We start from the raw sequence: 23193 nt of genomic DNA, 5'->3' as shown, positions 1-23193 counted from the left end.
TTGTACCCTGATCTTAACCTCTGCAGCTCCCCACAGTGACAGTGTTACTAGTTGCCTTCATAGGACACCAAAGCTTTTTATATTCATAACCACACTTATTTCAGTCAGGCTGCAGCACACTAAGCATCACAAATCTACAGCAACTGACAGTCAGGTAATTCTGCCGTTTGTCTTGATAGCATCAGAAAATACAGCTGAGAACTTTCGGCTTCAAAGTGCATTTGGATTGAAGGGATCTCCATGTGCAGTTCAGAGTAGGAAGGCTGCTACACACCACAGAGGGCAACGCACCACAGCCTGCCTCATATCATGCTGCCTGCTGCCTTTTCAGGCAAGGAGTCTGGACGTCATCTACTTGTCAGGAACATACCTATTTAAGCCAACATTCTCTTTGTCATTGTTGCCTTTCTCTTTATTAGATTAGCTAAAATTTGTTTTTGGAAATGGTCTCAGAGCTATGGATCTAAGCGCTGTGATACTCATGCCTGTCCATTTTAAGGGCTCCCCTTGTTACTGCCTGCAATATGCCAAGTTGCATGTTGCAGTGGGACATTATACACTTGCTCATGAAAAAACACTAACCAGCTGCTGCACCCACCTTCACAATCAGACTTCGGTGCTCCTCAGACTGACTGAAGTTCATGCCCATTTCAAATATACTCATCGTTCCTTCCTCACACAGGCTCATCCAGGTGTGGTATTCTTCACGCTCTGGCAGTCTATCCCAGAACGTCTTGAACACCTCCCACACTGTTTCCTGACACACTGACAGTACAAGAAAGGTCTGGTGTTAGTACAAAGAGAATGCTTCCACGGCATTGGTGGTGAGGGTAGCATTGTCCAAATGTTCTATGGTTTTTAGTACATTAATACATAGAATGCAATGACTAGACAGCTGCAGATAAATGTCTAAGGAATTGATAGAATGCAGTGACTAGACAGCTACAGCTAAATGTCCTATTTTTCACACTCATACTACTTTCCCCCCTGGCTTTTTTACTGAAAAGAAAGCAAGAGAGAGCACACTTGTCATCTAAAAACCATCAAGAACAACAGTATTTTCACTGAGTGAAACTACCCTCGATCAGTGGGTCAAAGTTTTAGAAAACTTAGAAAACCAAAATAGTACTGCAAATGCCCTCACAGAAAGTAGACCTGGAGCTTAACTTAATAAGAATAATAGTGGCACTGATCAAAGTTTTAGAGACTCAACCAGTAATAATTCCTTTGGACTCACCTTTACACAGAACTTAAAGATTCAGAAATTATAATTACATTACTAATTTGAAAAATGAGGATAATGACCCAATAACATATATGTATGCACTGACAAAGAACTGGACATCTCTGACTGAACAGAGAGTGTGTGAATTAAGGGTTAAATTCTCTTGTACTATGACAGCTGTTTTAACCTCCCAATCCTGCACATGTGCTCTTTGCCAGTCAGAGGAGTTGGTCACATAATGCCCAAGGAAGAACCTTCTGTGACCCAGGATAACTGGAAGTAAGGAAGATTTGTAGGATTTTCTTTGTGTCCTGGAAGAGAAAAACATCAAAAGGAGAACAACTCTAAAAATCACTTGCAGAAAATGCCAGCCTGGAGTAGTGGCAGACAAACCTGCTGCTCAGCCTTAATCAGATTTCAGTATTTATACAGTATGTTATACTATATATACTAGTATACAGTTATATACATAGTTCAGCAAAGGAATGCTTTGCACTCAGGATAAGTCCTGACATTGCAAGCAAGACCCTACAGGAGACTGACCATGAATCTATCTTTAGAAAGTCACTTTCTTCAATCTGCTTAAAAATCAGCTCCAGGCTGCCAAAAAGCAGTACATTACTGCTATTTCTTCTTGATTCTCTGTGTTCTGAATTACAAAATTGGTTAAATGTACTTGCATAAAACTTAACACATAGAACACACATGGAAACACACTTTCATGTAACCAAGAGATGGACATTTTTCTTAAATGAAAAGGCTTTATAAATAACAACCTTAAGGAACTGATTCACAGGCAGTAGCACCCATGAAGCTTGGCTGATTTTGGCACACTTGATTGCACCATACAGAAAAAGCTCTCTTTTCTCCACCCCTAATTTCAGTTTATCAGAGCAGTTGAGGCTATTTCTCCATTGTGAAATTCTACAGATACACAGATATCTCTCATTTCCATGTCACACTCCTGACAGTTTTCCTGTATGAAAATAATTAGCCTTGTAGCACATTTGGTATGTGTGACTAGAGAAGAATGCAGTCTTCAAACTCTGCATTATTAACTCTCAGCAGCATGTTACTGCTCTAGCACCCCTCCAGCTTCCAGGTCGTTAACTTTATTTGTAATACACAGTAAAGAGTATTGGAGATGCTTCCAATCAGTTTTGCTTATGCATCTGTATTAATCAGAAAAAAAATAGCCAAATTCACAAGCATCCATGCATCCTCTGACTTTCTGCCTCAAGTTATGCTTGTTTCCTCAGCAGCTAAGGAAGCAACTCTTTAAGACAGGGACAACATTTCTGTACGACCTCTGCACAGACCTCAGGCAATGAAGCCATAATCCTGCTCTGGATTTCTGGATCCTGCTGGAGTACTAATAAGTTTCCTGAAGCAGAATGAGATCTGTAGTATTGTCCTGGGTTCAGCAGTAGCAGTCATTTTTCTCCTTCTTAGTAGCTGGTGCAAGTGCTGTGGTTTTGACTTTCAGCCTGGGAACAGCACTGATAACACCGATGTCTTTAGTTGCTGCTTAGTAATATTTACTCTGACCAAAGACTTTCTGAGTCTCATGCTCTGCCAGGGAGAAGAGGAAGCTGGGAGGAAGCAGAGACAGGACACCTGACCCAAACTAGCCAAAGGGGTATTCCATACCACAGCACATCATGCCCAGTGTATAAACTGGGGGCAGTTAGTCAGAAGGGCTAGATCACTGCTCAGCCAGGCTGGGTATCAGTGGTGAGCAGTTGTATTCTCTTCCCTTGTTATTTCCCTTATCATTATTATTATTGGTGGCAGCAGCAGTGGTTTGTGTTATACCTTAGTTACTGGACTGCTCTTATCTCAACCCATGGGAGTTACATTCTTTCAATTATTTTCCCAATCCCTCTGGGAGGGGGGGGGGATAGAAAGAGGTGGGGGGAGGAGTGAGAGAACAGCTACGTGGTTTTCTGAGTTACAGCTCAGCTTAAACCACAACAAGTATTCTCTCTACCATCACACTCATAAGAGCAGGGCATCCAGGAAACACTAAATCTAAAATCTAGTTTCAAATCCAGAAGCCTACACTAAAGAATATAATTTGCTTTCATTTCTTTTAGAAGTACTTGTATCCTGCATACTTTCTGATTGATGGATCTTTCAATCCAGGTGCATTGTACAGCAACAATACTGCAATGACATTATTCCCTGTGGCTGGGCTAAGTCTTCAGCAAGCTATCAGTAAGAGTTGAAGCTATGGCACTAGTTTGCAAACACATTGCAGTGGCACTGTCTAATCTCACAGTTTTCAAATAGCAACAGGCAAAGAACTGGCTTTCCAGTTGCAAGCAGTAATTGGCAGTAATAATTGAAAGCAATTTTCCTTAATGCTCTTAAATGTTTAATCTCTTATATTAAAATAAATGTGATGAGACATTGCCTGAATACAAGCTGCTGCTCTAGGAACAGTTGTCCCAGTCAGGTCCCAGTAGATTAAGGATTTGTTGTGGGTCCTTTCATTTGCAATTAGACACCTCACTGAATTCCAGGCCTAAAGGCTTTGTGCCATCTGTGGGCTTGAAGCCCATTAACCAGACCTAAGCTGTCAGAGCAGGGTCATATTTTCTGTGGAAGGAGGAAAGGGGATGCAGATAAAGAGTCACATTGTGTCCTCTTTAGCCTGTGTCCTATCCAGCCATTTCCATGGCCATGAGCAGTAACAAGCTGAACAACATGGCGCAAATGGCTTCAGTATTCAGAAGGAAAATTTCTTCCTCCTGACTAGTCTGAGAGTGGTGGCAAGGGAGTTTTTTCAAAGTTTCTTATCAACAGGTTCTGAAGAACACCCATAGAAGAAAAACATGTTTTTCATAACCTGATTATAAAACATTCTGAGACTCTGTAGACAAAACTCATTGACATTAAAATGTAAACAATGTTAAACAGCCTTGACTGAAAGCTTCAGTAAATATATGTTACTGTATAAAAATAATTCACTATGCTTCCATTCTGACTTTCCAGCAACTTGCCAGTATTTAAGCTACATATGCTATCTACATATGCTGACAATAAATGAAGTAACTTTTGACTAATATTTAAAGTAGCAATTCATTTAAACAAAACTAGAAATAAAAGGAGAGGGGGGAAATAGGGCCAGACACAGGAACCAAACAAGTTTACCAGTAAGCTTTTTGACTAGCAATATAACTTTAAATTTTAAATATAAAATGTTTCAAGTAGATAGGGAATGGAAAAAAGTGCATCATCAGAGCTTACAACAAACTGTCAGGAGCCCAGCAGTTCAGAGTTATGACTGAAGCTTGCTTAATACAATGTGCCCTGTTAATGTACTCACACTGTTACTATTAAGAAAAACAAATCTGCTGTACAGACTTTGTGTTACGATTTTTCCAGGAATCAGACAATCAGACTAGCTACAAACCCCTTAAAGGCCAACCCACAGAGCAGCCAGGCCTGCCACGATCAGGAAAGAACTCCTGAGCAGACCCAGCAGTGCAAGCCATGTGCCACCTGAATAACCAAACAGCCCCCAAGGTATGTGAGAAAAGCCTGTCTTTATGGCTACATCTCACACCAAACTTTCACTGCCCTGCTGCAGGGATAGCCACAGGCACAGATATATAGGACACCATTAGCAACATGAGGCCCTGGAGGAGACAGGATTTGTGATGAGGTCTCTAATCCCTGGCAAACAATACTGATTAAACTCATCAGAAAATCAAGATCAATCTTTTTAAGTCAGCAAGCTGAGAACCTTGAAGCTACACGTGGGTGGGAAGGTAAGCTCCTCTAGAAAATTACTTCCTTCATCCCATGGCTGCAGTAATAACTAACCTGTATTTTAGTGTTAACTGGTCTCACTGTTACTCTGCAGTTTTCCCCTGAATAATTCCAGTGTTAACAAAATGAAGACTTATGAGATAAAGAGAGGCTCCCTGCTACAGAGATGCAATCGTTCCAGCTGTCTACAGGAAAGGAAGCAGGCATGCAGAAGACATGTAACCGACTGACATGATAAACCAGAACTCAAACCAAGAATGAGAACCAGACGACTTGTTCTGCAGTTTTTCTCCAAAGACTATTTTGCATGCATATACAACATTTTGCATGTAGTCTATCTTGAAATGCCTAAGAAACGAGAAGTCGTTTAACTCATCACTGAGATAATCATCTTCAAGGTGAGAAAGGAGGTAGGAAAAAATTGACAGATCAGCATGTATGGCCCATGCCCTTGTGCAAACTTCCACTTGAGCAAGTGTTATAGACACTTAGGTAGCCAAGGTCTTGATTTTTAAAGGTCATAACAGGTTTCAAAGTCTGCCTCAGAAAGTCGGGCATGTAGTGAGACTTTGTCAATCCCAGCATATCTATTCTGGAAGCCAAAAAGCCCAGCCTTTGGGAGCTTATTTGCTGCAAATGAGGTGTTTATGCTCAATTAATATTAATAAATAATAGAGAATATCCCGTAAAGAGCCAGATAAATTGTGGTTTAAGAAAAAAAAAAAAAAACCACACAGGCAGGCACAAGATTTTTCAGTCATACACATCTGCAGGAAGTGGTGAAAAATTTCTTTATTTGAAGCTTCTTTCCCTAACAACTTCTCCATTGTTTTCAAAACCTCCAGCTATGATCTGTGATGCAATGACCTCACTCGCTCTCTCTTTCTCTCTGAAATTCTCCTGTATGGCTACCTTTCATGCACCTGAAGTGGATACAGCGTATCTGTGGCTCCTGCCAGATTACCATTCAGAATGCACTTATCTCACTTAAGAGACAATTAGCCTATTACACTCAGTCTGTGCTCAGGGATTTCTGAGGTTAACAGAAGGAGCACCATATGACAGCACTGGGCACCTTGTAGGGGGCAGGGTGGCTTTCTGGCCATTTGTGTAACTAACTGGGCAGTGCTGGAGTTTAATCCCAGTTAAATCCTAGTTAAGAGTTGAAACATGTACAGTGACAAGGAGCACTGAATCAGGCCGAATATTCTATTTTGAGGCAACATGAGACCAACTCCTTCTCCTCTCTAATAATTTCTTCTGAATTGGCTTTCTAGACAGAATATATAATACACTTTCCACAAGCAGCCTTATCAAAAGTCACATGGCTGAGACATCGGTGTCTTAGACTTGACTCTTTTCTGAAAGATTCCTCAGTGAATTCTAATAGCACTGGAAGAACACTGTATAAAAACAAGAACCTCTGCCATTTAGCTAACCTGTACATAACATCTATTTTTCTTAGAATTCAAATTGTTCTATGAGAGAGGATTAGTATTTATTAAACACTATCTGTGGTTTGAGGGACTGAGAGTTTTTATGACATGAGTTTAACCAGAAGGTAGTTTTTTAGCTCAGAACAGCTATCATAAGGTAGGTTATGACAGAAAACTAAGTTTCTTGGGTAATAATGTATTTCTTATGACATGGTATTTTATTATGTTTAAAGCTTCATCTATTTTTTTTTTTAATTAATGTTCTCTATCAATTACTCATGAAACGTACAGTCACTTACCTCTGAGCCTGAAATATTTCAGATGGTTGGCAATAGCCTGCTCAATAGATTCATCAGGGCAGATCTTAACTCCACTGGGAAACAGAATGGATCGCTTCCTTCTTAACAGCAAATGCTTGTTGACCTGTTCAGCCTCCATGACGCCATTAAGCTTTTTCAACTCCGGAGGCAGAGAAGGGTTTGCCAAATGCCAGTCACTGAGCTGAAGGGCTGGTGGAACATCTTTAGCCTGTCCTGCTTTTGTAGCTGAATAACCTTCTGCTGTAAAAATTAAAATGACACAAATTTCTCAGATGAGATAGCAACGCCATCTTATGTACCTTAATGCCATTGTTATGGTCTTTGAAAGGCATAACTGCTTTTTTCTCTTAACAAAACCTGTCTGTATGACTGTACTATTATAGACAACCTTAAGCTTTTTACAGCATCCCATCAAATAGCAACACAACCTAAAGCTCCAACCCTTTGACTGCCAAATGCTGTGTGTTTAATTTCCCTTCTGTGATTTGGTTTAAGCCAACGGGACTATACTTGCGAGAATAAACATGTATTTAGAAGCTTTCAGGACCAGAAATTAAATAAATGATTAATTTTTATACTTTCTGTCCACATGAAACATTTATACCCCTTGGAAAAAGAAAGCTACTTGAATTGACAGCTAGCAGGTACACCTGTCACCACCATGAGATAGATCCCTACATGAGTAGAGCAGCAAAACATAGGGGGGGAAAGGGCTCATAAGCCTTTTTTTTTCTTTTTTTTAAATTTAATTTCCTCTTATAATAGTTGTTCCACATCACTCCAGAGGAAACTTTACCTCTGAGAGGAAAATTTGTCTATTTGATTTTAGTCTGACAGTCTAATTCTTTATCCTCCACAGCTGGCAGTCAGCTAACCTGGAATTATTTAATTCAACTTTCTTCTTTTACTTTTTACCTGGAAATCATGCCTAAAGAAGAATCACAATGAATCATTTATTAGAGAAAGAACAATAATAAATATATGGTGTTTTTCATCCCACAGATTATGGGTTTATTCTGATACTTCAAAGGCAATAGCACCTTTGACTTTGATGACTGAAGGATAAAGAATGTGGTTATTTTGATGGTATGTTAATAGTCAGCTCTAGTGCAGAAGTCCACCATCAGATGGTACATCAGACGGACAAGAAAACGTAAAAAAGTCACTAACGCAAAAGCTCAATCTTTACTCAAACTGATATATTCTCAGTGTCCATCAGCAGAAGACAGAATCTCACTTTTTAAGATTTAATACAAAATTGTTAGAGAAAATAGTAAAAAACTTACCAGTATTTAATGTCTCTCAAAGTTGGAAAAACTTGCCTCCTGTAGGTACATTCTACACGCAAAACAACACAAATGTACAATAATACCTCCTGGAAATCACTCCAAGTATTCCATATTTACACTGATATCATGGCATGGTTTTGACAAAACATTTCTCTATAGCCCCCCTTTGTTGTAATTAAAGCAGAGAGGCATTTTTATTTCTACACATCGCCATAGGTAAACTTTGAAAACAAGTATATATATAAGACTTCTGCGTTACCTGTAACTATTTGAAGGTCGCCTTTAATTCCCAGAGCTGGAAGGCAAAAAAAGATTTTCCAAAGGAAACCAAACATACTTGTGTAAAAAAAAAAAAAAAAAAAAAAAAAAAAAAAAAAAAAAAAACTCCCACCAAACAATATGCAAGGAAAAAAAAAAATCCCTTTCAGCAGAAGAGCTGTATTTAACGTGTTCGGGAACCAACCAAAAGCATTGTCCTTTTTTGAAAATACCTTGATGTCACATATAATTACCTTTGGAAAAAAACATTAGGTAAAAAAAGTCAATCCTGGGCATGTTCTTTTCAAGGACAATATTCCGCTTTGGTGAAGAAGCAAGTAAAGGTGATGGAAGCAAACTTCTTGGAGCTAGCAGATGGACCGAGACAATTTTTTAATTTTAATCTGGCCAGCTAAGCTCTTTACCAGAGCTTGTCATACCATTAAGAGACAGTCCAAGCAAGGACAGCACCTTTCACATTTAATTAACCACGTTTTTAAATTGGCCTTTCAATTATGCCTTTTTTTTAAATCACACTGACCACAAAGTGTCAGAGGGAGCACAGTAGTCTCGAGTGGAAGGTCTCAGTGTGTTTTATCTTCTGCTTGTATAAATAGATGTATCTAATAAGGCAGTGACTCACTTAAACACTGGTGCTTACGTAGATAATACCAAAGCAACCTTTCTGTAGGACTGTTTCTTCTGGTGACAGAGCTGATAGAGCCCTGCTGCCCGAGTCTGTGCTAAAGGAGAAAATCTTGTGCTGTTACACCACTGTCCCTCACATCCTAGAAGCAGTGCTTCTCCAAGAGATAAAGCCTGGGCAAGCTGCAATTGTTTCATCTCTGTTCACGTATTATCAGACATAAGTAGCAGGAAGAAATTAGTACAGAAGTACCTGAAGAGATTTTCAGCTAACTGCTGCAAAAAGGACAGAGTGAAGGAAAGAAGTGGCATTCTTAGCTCCCTTCCTGTCCAGGGTCAGCTCATTGTGGAAACATGTATAGGAGCTGCCCTGCAATGGCAGCCTGCATTGAGACCACTAGAAAAACCCCATCAGGGCTCTCTCCTGGGTGGTGTTACTCAGGAATTGCTGGTTACTGACTTCAGATCACTCTGACCAAACTGCTGATTTGTCTGAAGGGGCTATTTTTGGTAGAAGCTTTGTGTGAACATTTCAGAACTGGATTCCCAAGGCTTCCCCAGTGATGGTCTGCAGAGCATTTGCACAGAGCTCCTTAGGTACACAGTTCCAACTCATCGCTTCTAGCTGCTCTGCTGAAGTCCCAGCAGTTCAGCTAACACTGGTAATTTCCAGTATTACTCACAGGCGACACTCACAGGAATCAAATAAACTTCCCTTTGTTTTTAGGCTCTGCCTCCTGACATCTAATAGACTCTTGTAGGTATTTTTCAGTTGGATTTTTTCATTTTCACATATTTTCGTTGGGTTTTTTTCCCCACAGGACTACTAAATTAAACTTGAAGTTAACCCACCAGGCTGCTTTAACACCCCCAGTGTTCTCAGAATCAGATATTCTGTATCTATCAAACCAGCTAACTACAATACTAGCAGCAACACCAAGTACAGTACACCACACAGGAGCTGTAAATTGAATGGTCCTGATGGTATGAAGCACAGGAACAACATTGCACTGGTGCCCATAATGTTTTGAAGTCCTAGTCAGCATCTCTAGGTAGACAGAGCAACTTCTGAGGCTAGCATGGGTACCTGTATTACAATCCTGGATTCAATAACACAGACCAGCCTTTACTGTTTTAAACCTCTGCTTTCAATATTGTGAATTTTTTTGCTTGTGTTACCCTGCAAAAAAGGAACTGCATTAAGATAAGAAATACTATACATGCTTATATAGGCAAAGTCTAACTTACCTCAAGAATCATGCCAACTAATCCTTTTAGAGAAAATCCTCAGAACACATGTGCTTCGTGAAAACTGAAACCCAATTTAAAAGTTTTCCTGGAGAATCTTCATATTTACAGCATTGCTGGGTTTTTTCATAGGCAAAGAACTCAAATGCATTCAGAATGTGAACAGTGGAAAACCTATCTGCTTTATATCTCTGTCAATTTTTTTCTTTGCTATGGCATGGCTATGTCAGCTTCTGTATGATTATATATTTTAAACACTTAATTCTTTATTTCCAGCAGCCAAATCATATCTGCTTTCAAAAAGTATTCAGGAAATAATATCCTCGCTAGGGAAAAAAGGTAAGTATAATCCTAGTGATGTAACATGCCAAGATCACATGAGTACATCCAAAAATAAAAAGGCAACTTTCTGACAATTCGTGTCTGAAAAGGACATGCACTTTCATATTGCAAATGTGATGAGCTGAATTATAGTTCTACACAAGGTAATGGTCACTGAAATTCTGCTATAAAGCACATACTGTCCCAGATAACATAATCATTTTTCAAGTTCAACTTATTAAAAAAGCTAAATCCACTCATCTATAACCAAAAAATGCAAAATAAAAGTATACTTTGGTGAAGACGCCTTTAACAAACAGCCACATGATGGCAGACACTCCCTGCATTTCACAGTTACCACTTCTTGTTTGTGCTCCTGGAGAGCTCTCTGCTGAACCATCTCCCATGGACAAGCAAGGTCCGAGACTGCTAGCCTTCCAGCTGAGCAAATTCAGCCCACCATCACCTGTTGTACCACCAACTCTTCCACCACGTGATATTATTTAAAGTATTCAGAGCAGAAAAATCAGGAAGTGAGGTCAGCCAAATTTATCTAACACTAATTGAATACAATTCACTTCCTTGAAACCAAGATTATAGAGTGTAGGGTGAAGAGTCTTAAAAAGATCAGTTTGCTTTGAAGCATCATGCCACTCCACCATTTCAGTTAAACAGGGATTAATACAGGAAATGGAGGCAAACGATATGTGCAAAAAGGTCCCTGACTCAGTCTGCTGCCTTATACATCCTAAAAGTTATCTTTGGGGAGTTCTAGCAAGGAAAAAAGGAAGCTTGAAGATACTTGGAGTGTAAATTTTTCCACAGACACTTCCTAGCATTCACCACATCTCTGTTAAATGTGAATGGCTGGAAAGGAGTGGGTTACAACTCATGGGTCCATGCATTTCCCAAGCTAGCCATTCAGACTGTCAAGACTGTTAGCCTACCTACAGAAAAAAACTGTAAAGCTGTTGAGACAAAAAGCAGCCTTGCTTGCCACAAGAAGCTGTGAACTAGCTGTGTACCTTTATAAGGATTGGAGAACAAATACTCATAGAAGCATAGAAGAGATAGGGTTGGAAAGGACCTTAAGATCATCAAATTCCAACCCCCCTGCCATGGGCAGGGACACCTCACACCAAACCATGTCACCCAAGGCTTTGTCCAACCTGGCCTTGAACACTGCCAGGGATGGAGCATTCACAACCTCCCTGGGCAACCTATTCCAGTGCCTCACCACCCTTATACTAAAGAACTTCTTCCTTATATCCAATATAAACTGCCTCTGTGTAAGTTTTAACCCATTACCCCTTGTACAGTCCCTAATGAAGAGTCCCTCCCCAGCATCCCTATAGGCCCCCTTCAGATACTGGAAGGCTGCTATGAGGTCTCCACGCAGCCTTCTCTTCTCCAGGCTGAACAGCCCCATCTTTCTCAGCCTGTCTTCATACAGGAGGTGCTCCAGTCCCCTAATCACCCTTGTGGCCCTCCCCTGGACTTGTTCCAACATTTCCATGTCCTTTTTATGTTGAGAACACCAGAACTGCACACTATACTCCAAGTGAGGTCTCACGAGAGCAGAGTGGCAGGATCACCTCCTTCGACCTGCTGCTCCTTTTGATGCAGACCAGGATACGGTTGGCTTTCTGGGCTGCAAGGGCACACTGACGGCTCATGTTCATTTTCTCATCAACCAACACCCCCAAGCCCTTCTCCGCAGGGCTGCTCTGAATCTCTTCTCTGCCCAACCTGTAGCTGTGCTTGGGATTGCTCCAACCCAGGTGTAGGACCTTGCACTTGTCATGGTTAAAATTCATGAGGCTGGCATCTGCCTGCCTCACAAGAGTGTTAAGGTCCCTCTGGATGGCATTCCTTCCCTTCAGCATATCAACCGAACCACACAGCTTGGTGTCATTGGCAAACTTGCTGAGGGCGCACTCAATCCCACTGTCCATGTCACTGACAAAGATGTTGAACAAGACCAGTCCCAGCACCGATCCCTGAGGGACACTGGTCTCTAGCCAGACATTGAGCCATTGACCACAACTCTTTGCATGTGGCCATCCAGCCAGGTCTTTATCTACCGAGTGGTCCATCCATCCAATTGATGTCACTCCAATTTAGAGACAAAGATGTCGTGTGGGACAGAGTCTTGTGGGACTTGCACAAGTCCAGGTAGATGACATCAACTGCTCTGCCCCTGTCCATCAGTTCCGTAGCCCCATCATAGAAGGCCACCACATTGGTCAGGCAGGATTTCCCCTTAGTGAAGCCATGCTGGCTGTCACCAAGCACCTTGTTGTTTTTCATGTGCCTTAGCATGATTTCCAGGAGAATTTGCTCCAAGATTTTGCCAGGCACAGAGGTGAGACTGAATGGTCTGTAGTTCCCTGGGTCATCCATTTTCCCCTTCTTGGAAATGGGGGTTATATTTCCCTTTTTCCAGTCATCGGGAACTTCACCTGACTGCCATGATTTTTCAAATATGATGGCCAGCAGCTTAGCAACTTCATTTGCCGGCTCCTTCAGGACCAGCAGATGGATTTCATCAGGTCCCATGGACTTGTGCACATTCAGGTTCTTAAGATGGTTTCGAACCAGATGCTCACCTACAGTGGGCCCAAGGTCTTCATTCTCACAGTCCCTGCATCTACCTTCCAAGACTTGGGTGGTGTGTTCAGAGCATTCGCCAGTGAAGACTGAGGCAAAGAAGTCATTAAGAACCTCAGCCTTCTCCAAATCCAGGGTAGCCAGTTCTCTCTATAGCTTCTGGAGGAGGCCTACACTGTCCCTAGTCTTTTTTTTATTTGCGACATACCTATAGAATCCCTTCCTGTTATCCTTAACATCCCTAGCCAAGTTTAATTCTAACTGGGCCTTAGCTTTCCTAACCTGGTCCCTAGTTTCTCAGACAACATCCCCCATAAGCACAAGGGCCTGCAAGTGTGAGGCTGTTCCTATCTGTCTATAGAGTGCTTCATCCACAGAGTCCTCTTGATCATGCGGTCTGTAACAGATCCCCACAGTAATGTCTCCCATAGCTATATTCCCTTTAACCCTGAGCCACAAACTCTCTCTTAACTAATCACCTGTCCCCAGACAGAGTTGCATACTCTCCAGCCTATCCCTAACATAAAGGGCAACTCCCCCTGCCCGCCTACCAGGCCTGGCTTTTCTAAAGAGCCTGTAACCTTCTATTCCAACACTCCAGTCACAGGAGCCATCCCACCATGTTTCTGTGATACCTATCGTATCTTATCCCCCATAGATGTGCACACATCTCTAATTTCTCTTGTTTGTTCACCATACTATGGGCTTTTGTATGGAGGCATCTGAGCCGAGCTCCACCTGAAGCCAGCTCATTGGCTGGAGTGGATGAAATCTCTCTACATCATTCCGAGCATTTATTACAGGTGCTGGCAATTGACTGGGAGTGTTGGGTGGAATGATGTCCCCCTCCCCCAACACATCTAATTTAAAGCATCTTTGACCAGTCTGGCAAGCCTCCTACCAGAGCGCATCCAGCTCCACCAGCCTCCAGTAGACCTGGCCTCCCAAATTGAGTTCTATGTTCTAAATGCCCAAACCCCTGACTATGGCACCATTGTTCTAAACATTTATTAACCTGCCAAGTCCTCCTAGCCTTTTTAAGGTCCTCCCCTTTCTCCCAGAGGTTGATGAAAAAACTATCTGAGCTCCAGAGCCCCTAACCACCTCTCCCAGGGCTCTATAGTCCTTAATGTTTTCTGGGCTACTGCTGTCTACATCCCTAACACCCACATGAATGACTAGAAGTGGGTAATAGTCAGTGGGACTTACTAGACCAGGAAGCCTCTCAGCAACATCCCTGATCTTAGCCTCTGGTGGGCAACACACCTCTCTTGAGCCTGGGTCTGGCCGACAGATGGGTGCCTCTGATAAAAGGCACTACTTTGATAGAAATTTGGGTTGAGACACATACTGTACACATACCTTAAAGGCAGTAAAATGGCCTGTCTTCTGCTTAGCTCACTGGCTATTTATGGCAGCTGGGAGAAGAATGATAAGAATCACATTCAACTTCTGGATATAATTTTAATATCAAATGTATTGGCATTTTCATAGCACATATCTAACAAATCTACAAAGGCAATCCTTTAATGTATAAAACCAATTCAGAAAAGTTTATACACGGATTTTGCTTTTACATACCTAAAAACAAGTCAATCTAAAAAAGAACAAATTATGATAAAAACTAACTTTACCATGAGAAAAAGACCAAACTATTTTTCAAAAGGAAACACCGTAAATATTTATAACTAAAAATGTACAGAGAAAGGGCAAACATTTCCACATTTTATTCTTCATCTGTCTTACAATAAATACACCAATTATCCCTGTAAGTAATGCTGATGTAGTGATTTAGGTGCTGAAACCCACAAAAATTCTGGGTTGAGAGGGACAGATGGTGTGGGAATAGTGACAAAGTACAGAATTAAAGTAGAAGCAAAAACAAAAAATATACAGTAGTTGCACTAGGCTGCTCACAGCTATACAGAAGGTAACTGCTCAGCAAATTATTTTGTTTTAAAATCGTCTCTCTTCTCCAGAAAGAATGCTTCCTGGTTTGAGAAACAATGGTGGTGGGTTTTCTGGATGACTGTACAGAACCTGAAGTAATAACTGGATTTTCCAAATGCTAGGTTTCAGATTTATATTGAGGGAAAGTGCCCTGAGAATTCCGCAATGCTGTAAAAATGTTCACATCTTTGGATTGCCCTCAATATTTATTTTAACCCTCTAGCCTAATTTCAGCTTTAAGGGTTCTGGTTTTGTAGATATGTTTATGACACAGGTGGCTTTGGAGTTATCTGATACATGCTCCTCATGAAGGATGGGATAATACTTAAGTTTACTTACAATGGGGTGTTCCCCAGTGAGAAAGCATCGTGTTAAAACAGTAACCTTCTATCATGTAGTAACTACAGAAAAAAAGCGTGCACATCAAAATGTTATTAAAGTTTAACATGATGGCTGTTTGAGGAAAAAACTTCATAAATACATATTAAGACAATGATAAACTTGTGCTACTTTATCAAATCAAGTCTGAGTTCGAACACTCAAATATTCAGACATCTTTACTCAACTCTCCTGAGGAAAGTATAAATCCTGATGTCTTATGTGCAAATTATGTATCTTAAAGACATATTATGTAGAATAGAATGACCTTTTTGAATTAATTTGCCTTACTTTCCAGTAAAACACCTCAAACTTTTAAGGTTGTTGAGTTACAACCTTCTTATCTGTCTAATGCAAGTGATGCAATAAGATTCATAAAAATAATTCCCCAAATCAAGGTGAATAGGATTAAAAATGTACTGAATACATGTATTGCGTTTGACAGCAAGATCTCTTCTAAAAACTGCTAAGAAAAAAAATAAGATCTTTTTCATAAATCCACTCTAGACTTTGAAAGATTCTAACAGTCATTCTCAAGCAAATGTTTTCCACTCATGAAAATGACTTTTCATGGTGAAAAGGCTAGGGAGAAGAAAAAATAAAAATTAAAAAAAAAAATTAAAACTCATCAACCTCAAATCCTGACACATACAGACTACTTCTGAGAACAGAAACAAAAACAAAAAATACATCTCTGAAGAGAGTCAATATTAGATCCTTAAATAAAACCAATACATCATATTCACTGTATCTGCATGGGATCCAAAATCAAAAGAGATAGAATATAGGGTCAAAATCCTGTCTTTAAGCCTGACTCCTATATAATCATCCATGTTCATACAGAATTGTAAAAAGCAAGCTTCAAAAGATGAACATTTTTACCTCCTTGTGGTGCATACGTGTATGCAGCTTTCATATTCCAAGTAAAGATTCAATTAGCAATCCATATGTACTAGCTTAACTTAAGTATTTACGCTTTTATCTACAACCTTCCCCCCCCCCCCCAATTCATTCTATGGCCACACTACCCAAATGAAAAAAAAAAAAAATTAAATAAGTACACACTGAACAAACAAAACACTTCTTCTGGTTCTTTTGTTTTGTTTTTTAACTTGCAAGGCAGAAAGAGACCAAATGCTGCTAAGTAGAGTTCCAGCTGCTTTATACAGCAACTGGAACATGGCAACAGGCATGGCTTATTTGATTTATTAGCTGCTGCTGCCACTACGCTGTTGAAAGTGCAGTTGCAAGATCAAGTCCCGAATTTCTTCTCTTTTGCTTCTGATGAGCTGACGAGGAAACCACTTCTCCAGATGCAGTGGCTCTTCAAAGTTAACTATGGGATTCTGGTAACAAAAAAGGAATATTTAAAACATGAATTTCCTAAAGCAACCTTTTGAAGAAAATTTCAAACCCTTCCATTACTGCTGAGACCATGGAGGCATAAACAAATTTTCATGAGACAGTGACAGACTTCAAAGTCAAATTCCAGTTCCTCCATGGTAATGACATATATACACACCCTTACCACAAGCTACTCATGGTAAACACCAAATAGGTTATCACCACTTCTCTTAAAGATACACCAGTATCTTTATAAGCTCATATTCAAGGCAGGTTGCATGAATTCTGATAAAGTTAGACATGATTAGGTATCTAACAAGGGACAGACGCACTTTGGTCACAACACACACATATACAATTGCACTATAGAATCATAGAATAGTTAGGGTTGGAAAGGACCTTAAGATCATCTACTTCCAACCCCCCTGCCATGGGCAGGGACACTTCACACAATACCATCTCACCCAAGGCTTCGTCCAACCTGGCCTTGAATGCTGCCAGGGATGGAGCACTCACAACCACTCCGGGCAACCCATTCCAGTGCCTCACCACCCTAACAGGAAAGAATTTCCTCCTTATATCCAATCTAAACTTCCCCTGTGTAAGTTTTAACCCATTACCTCTTGTCCTATCACTACAGTCCCTAATGAAGAGTGCCTTCCCAGCATCCCTATAGCCCCCACTCAGATACTGGAAGGCTGCTATGAGGTCTCCATGCAGCCTTCTCTTCTCCAGGCTGAACAGACACAACTTTCTCAGCCTGTCTTCATACAGGAGGTGCTCCAGTCCCCTGATCATCCTCGTGGCCCTCCCCTGGCCTTGTTCCAACATTTCCATGTCCTTTTTATGTTGAGGACACCAGAACTGCACACTATACTCCAAGTGAGGTCTCACAAGAGCAGAGTAGAGTGGCAGGATCACCTCCTTCGACCTGCTGGTCACACTCCTTTTGATGCAGCCCAGGACACAGTTGGCTTTCTGGGCTGCGAATGCAGACTGCCGGCTCATATTCATTTTCTCATCAACCAGCACCCCCAAGTTCTTCTCCGCAGGGCTGCTCTCAATCTCTTCTCTGTTGAGGTCCCTCTGGATGGCACTCCTTCCCTTCAGCATATCAAACGAACCACACAGCTTGGTGTCATTGGCAAACTTGCTGAGGGCGCACTCAATCCCACTGTCCATGTCACTGACAAAGATGTTGAACAAGACCAGTCCCAACACCGATCCCTGAGGGACACTGGTCTCTAGCCAGACACTGAGCCATTGACCACAACTCTTTGCATGTGGCCATCCAGCCAGTTCTTTATCTACCGAGTGGTCCATCCATCCAATTGATGTCACTCCAATTTAGAGACAAGGATGTCATGTGGGACAGAGTCTTGTGGGACTTGTACAAGTCCAGGTAGATGACATCAACTGCTCTGCCCCTGTCCATCAGTTCCGTAGCCCCATCATAGAAGGCCACCAAATTGGTCAGGCAGGATTTCCCCTTAGTGAAGCCATGCTGGCTGTCACCAAGCACCTTGTTGTTTTTCATGTGCCTTAGCATGACTTCCAGGAGAATGTGCTCCAAGATTTTGCCAGGCACAGAGGTGAGACTGAATGGTCTGTAGTTCCCTGGGTCATCCATTTTCCCCTTCTTGGAAATGGGGGTTATATTTCCCTTTTTCCAGTCATCGGGAACTTCACCTGACTGCCATGATTTTTCAAATATGATGGCCAGCAGCTTAGCAACTTCATTTGCCAGCTCCTTCAGGACCCACAGATGGATTTCATCAGGTCCCATGGACTTGTGCACATTCAAGTTTTTAAGACGGTCTCAAACCAGATGCTCACCTACAGTGGGCCCAAGGTCTTCATTCTCACAGTCCCTGCGTCTACCTTCCAAGACTTGGGTGGTGTGGTCAGAGCATTCGCCAGTGAAGACTGAGGCAAAGAAGTCATTAGGAACCTCAGCCTTCTCCAAATCCAGGGTAGCCAGTTCTCTCTATAGCTTCTGGAGGAGGCCTACACTGTCCCTAGTCTTTTTTTTATTTTCTACGTACCTATAGAATCCCTTCCTGTTATCCTTAACATCCCTAGCCAAGTTTAATTCTAACTGGGCCTTAGCTTTCCTAACCTGGTCCCTAGCTTCCCAGACAACATCCCTGTACCCTACCCAACCTGCCTGTCCTTGCTTCCACCTTTAAGGGAAGGACCAATCATACAGCAGATAAATATGCTGAGGTTTTGTTGCCTTAGGCATGTGGTTTTCTGTCATGACCTGGTCTGTCTGATTAGAGACAACAAAGAAGTAAGAACACTGCTAGCAGTTTTAGCAGGACATAAAGAAGGGGAGAATTTGGTTGTTAAAAGTCCCCTACTGGGACCAGGGTCCTTGAACGTGAGGCTGCTTCTAAGCTGTCTGTAAAAGGCGCCATGCACTTGTTCTTCCTGATCAGGTGGCCTGCAGTAGACCCCCACTACTTTGTCACCCATATTAGATTGTTCTTTAAGGAGCTCTCAATTGGCCCCTCATTCAACCCTAGGCAGAGCTTCACGCATTCCAGCTGCTCTCTCGTACTAAGGGCAACTCTACCTCCTCATCCTCCCAGCCTGTCTTCCCTAAAAAGCCTGTATCCACCCAACACAGCACTACAGTCATGTCAGCTATCCCACCATGTCCTGTGATCTCAACAAGATGACAGCCCTCCAATTCCTCACTATTATTTCCCATGCTGTGTGCAGTAGTGTACAAGCATTTTGGAATGGCAATTTGTTCTACTATGGAAGAAAAATCTGTCCACTGCTCAAGGCCCTACACACAGCTTTCCATACTAAGGACTCTTCAGACAGACCACGGACCACATGTATAAGCATCAAACCGGCAGAGCTATTCAAAGGACAGAGCAAGAGGACAATGCACTGATCGTAGGGAGGAGGAGTTGGGGACACCCTAAAAACAAGTGCCTGAAGTCCAGCATCTGCAGTCTTTTAAAGGTATATGCAGAACAGGAAAGAGTGCTCTGTGGATTCCCTTTGAAGGATTCCACCCCGCCTCTCTCTGCAGAATTTGCTGCCGCAGAGCCACTCAATGCACAAGCTGACCACAGTTTTAGAGGCTGCAAGACCAGATGCACAGAAAAGATGCTTTTTTAACACCTATAGACCAGAAACTGGTAAACTAAATAGACCCCAAATACATCCAAATAGTTAGGGATATTGAGTGTGTCAATATAAAAGCAACATTAAACTACAAGGTCAGAAATGTCTGCCAACAAACTCAGATAAAAAACTGTTTTCCACTTAGAAAACCCCTGCCACTATGGGTTTTATTGAAGAACGGGGTTTATTTCCTCTTCCTCAAATGGCTTTAACACTTTTGAGGCTGAGCATCACAGGCTTTTGTATCTGGCTATTTCCCTCAGAAATAGTTTTTTTGGGTTTAAGTTCATTTTGAGCAAAAGGGAAGATAGTTTCTATTTGTACCTCAAAGAAGCTTTCCACATATTGCAGCAAATAGACCCCACAATCACTGCTGTTATCTTGTTTAGGCACTCTGGGATACAGGTCAATCATTGTTGATTTACTGAATTCTCGATGCATTTTTCGTTTAGCTTCCCATTCCACTTCAAGGTACCTACAGAAGATTTTGAAGATGGGATTGAAAGGGTCTAATTTTCAAAGGCAACAAACTTTTCTGCTGACTTTAGTCAGAGTTGCAAAGGCTCAGAGCTTATAAAAAATCAAACATAACATCTGACTTTAGGGAATAAAAGATATACACATTAAGTCAGAACTTGTGTTTGATTATTAAAAAGCCCGAAGTCCTTATAACAAAAATCAGCTCAAGGAAACAAGAGGTCACGAAACCCCTGCATCAGTGTCCTTAAACTGTTTCCAGAGTAAAACTGCAAACTCAAGGAATAAGAGGTCTGCTTCCCAAAATTCCCTGATCTCACAACTCCACAAATCACCCCTGTTTTCTGACTTTTCATAAGATCTCTCTGAACTCCAGTAAACTACCCTCTCTGGAATTTCAATGCCAGGAGCAGCTTAAAGCATGGAACACTAAGTTAATACATCCCACAGAGATTTAGAAAGAAACAAAAAATAAATTTTTAAAACTGCATTTTTTTTTCCCTCCCAAGACACATACAGTGGGGAGGCCTCTCTAGGGAAAAGTGGCTTCACAAATATTTCTGATTCTCACCTAACCATCACTTAGCATTTTGAATAATTTACTTTTACAAGGAGGAGGTACTATTTGGTTTACAGATTTTTGTTCCTTTCAGAAAAGTGAACACAACAAAAAACAAAAAAACCTGTTCAGCTTCAAAAATTTAATATTAGCAACTTTAAAAAATGTTAGTCATTAGGAGTATGTAAAAGCAGTGAAACTTTGAAGACATTTTTCCAATACTTACATACTTATCACATAAAAGACTGAATATGTATTTTACTCTCACATTTCAAAACAAATACTACTATTCCAATATAACTATGCTGACGCATCAAGCTTCTAGACAGCTTCAGCCTAGTTTCTACATTTTTGTACATAGATAGGAGTGGATTTAACACTAATTCTGTAAGCTCCATTAAAAAAAGAGATGACGATCAGCCCTTTGGAAAATTAATTTTCAAAGAATTCATTTTAAACAATCTGGTTTTCTACCCTTATAAACACCCTCTATTACTGAACCAAAGGGGATTAAAAAAAAAAAAAAAAAGTGCCCCAAACTCCCTCTACTTCTTTTTTTTTTTTTTTTGCAGTTTCAGAAAGACTGTCCACTTTACAATTTTTGGCATTATATCTGTGCAGCAGAACAAAGACAGGCTTTTCACACAAGCTTCTGTATTACTATTACAATTTTCTTTGTTGTGACTATGGATTTTCCTTTAGCATCAGAAATATAAACCTTTATAGAAAAAAGTATTTTGAGCATAGAAGTATGACCAGCAGCATCTCTTGCTAATAAACAGAAAATGTAGTTACTTACTCTCTCAAAACCTGAACTGTTTTCTGCACAGAAGCAGCTTTCAAAGAGTCTAAGATGAGTATACAAGGCCTGGACACAACAAAAACAACAAACCAACAAATTGTAGTCTTTCATTACCAACAGAACTGAAGCAAATATTTTGTTTGAATACAACTTAACAAGAGCATCAATATCTGAACAAATGTGGAAAAAAAATTGGTAAGTTCCTACAGCTGTGGCTTTATGACACATATCTTACTCAAGAATTTAATATAATAATACAATTTTAGTGTGAATACAGATACATACCTTTTACAAATCTGTCTTTTGGAATTGCTTAGGGAGATCTGGGAGAAAATAAAAATAATATTAAAAAACCATCAGCAATTATAAACTCTAATATGTCCATAGACTTAAAGGTAAAGCCAGAGAGGTTCCCATTTCAGAAAGAGAGAAACTAAAAAAATAATTTTTAAAAACACATGAAAGCATAGCGTATGCAACACAGTTAGACAAAGGAGGACTTTGAGCTAATTCAAAGTGCTTGCACATGCATGGCAGCTGGTGCAAGAAAGATGATGCAAAATCACTTAGTCAATTCTGAGAGCCTTCAGAAATAGAGCAATACCTGTTTCGTCTGTCAGTAGAAAAGATACTTACTTTAGAAATAGCCGAATGCAGGACTGAAGCAGAAGCAGCAATTTCCTTGCCACCTAGCTCAAGAGAACAAAATTTAAAAGTCTTAAGAAAATATTTTCTACCTGAAATATTTTCATTTTCAAATTTGAGATTATCAGTATTTGAAATACAACAGTGAAGTATAAACTATTTTTGCTTCACTTCTGAATGTTCAAATAGCAGAGTTACTGAGGGCTTGCCTTCCTGATAGAACTCTTGAAATCCAGGAACTTTCCACTTATGATGGGATTTGAGCCACTGATTTTACATGTCCCTTCCAGTATTTTCCAGAGTTGCAGACAACAAGAATGAAGCACAGTCTTTGCTATGCATGGTAATACAAAAACAAATTACATCAATCTTGACATGAAAGATGCTTTTTTAGACATCTTATAACTCCTTCATGGATTAAGACAAGATTAGAACCATAAGAAAATTATGTCAAGCCATGTAAGATTACCTACCTTCAGAGGATAAATTTTTGTTAACAACCATTTCTTCTTCATCTTTGCAGTTACCAGGAATGGCCAACATTGAACCAGTTCTAGTGTTGTCACTCTCTGACCAAAGTGGAGACTGTTGTGGCTGGTGACATAATAAACTCTGATGGGGACACTCCTTATACACAGCTTCTTCTAACCGAGGAAAACAGATAACTGCAATGTACCAATGAGACCTGCCCAGCAGTGGAGTGAGGGGGAAAAAATCGTCAAAACAGTGTAACATCTGGTTCTGCAAAGGATATGAGAAGTTTTT

At 40.7% G+C, this 23193-nt stretch overlaps 3 protein-coding genes across 5 annotated transcripts in view; 1 reads left to right on the top strand and 2 right to left on the bottom strand.

Annotated features, from left to right (window-relative positions):
* The window catches only part of IMPG2 (interphotoreceptor matrix proteoglycan 2), a 51979-nt gene extending 43597 nt beyond the window's left edge, over nucleotides 1-8382 (bottom strand). The window contains exons 1-3 of the mRNA XM_062624811.1: nucleotides 8307-8382; nucleotides 6738-6998; nucleotides 599-765 (exon numbers count right to left, since the gene is read on the bottom strand). Coding sequence (XP_062480795.1) covers nucleotides 599-765; nucleotides 6738-6998; nucleotides 8307-8382 — 504 coding nt within the window. The remainder of the gene's footprint in view (nucleotides 1-598; nucleotides 766-6737; nucleotides 6999-8306) is intronic.
* The window catches only part of NXPE3 (neurexophilin and PC-esterase domain family member 3), a 480868-nt gene that overhangs the window by 298649 nt on the left and 159026 nt on the right, over nucleotides 1-23193 (top strand). The gene's annotated exons all lie outside the window — the stretch shown is intronic.
* SENP7 (SUMO specific peptidase 7) overlaps nucleotides 14580-23193 on the bottom strand; it is a 43003-nt gene continuing 34389 nt past the window's right edge. For all 3 annotated transcript variants that reach the window (XM_062624780.1, XM_062624782.1, XM_062624781.1), the window contains 6 exons: nucleotides 22902-23113; nucleotides 22420-22472; nucleotides 22069-22106; nucleotides 21781-21849; nucleotides 20270-20420; nucleotides 14580-16803 (listed from right to left, as the gene is read on the bottom strand). In XM_062624780.1, coding sequence (XP_062480764.1) covers nucleotides 16666-16803; nucleotides 20270-20420; nucleotides 21781-21849; nucleotides 22069-22106; nucleotides 22420-22472; nucleotides 22902-23113 — 661 coding nt within the window. In that variant the 3' untranslated portion in view covers nucleotides 14580-16665. The remainder of the gene's footprint in view (nucleotides 16804-20269; nucleotides 20421-21780; nucleotides 21850-22068; nucleotides 22107-22419; nucleotides 22473-22901; nucleotides 23114-23193) is intronic.

The sequence above is a fragment of the Pezoporus occidentalis genome, unplaced genomic scaffold (assembly GCF_034315485.1).
Source record: "Pezoporus occidentalis ecotype Australia unplaced genomic scaffold, CSIRO_AGI_Poc_V1 ctg271, whole genome shotgun sequence".
Taxonomy (NCBI): Eukaryota; Metazoa; Chordata; class Aves; order Psittaciformes; family Psittacidae; genus Pezoporus; species Pezoporus occidentalis.
The sequence above is the reverse complement of the archived record's forward strand: the minus strand, read 5'-3'. Positions and strand labels throughout refer to the sequence as shown.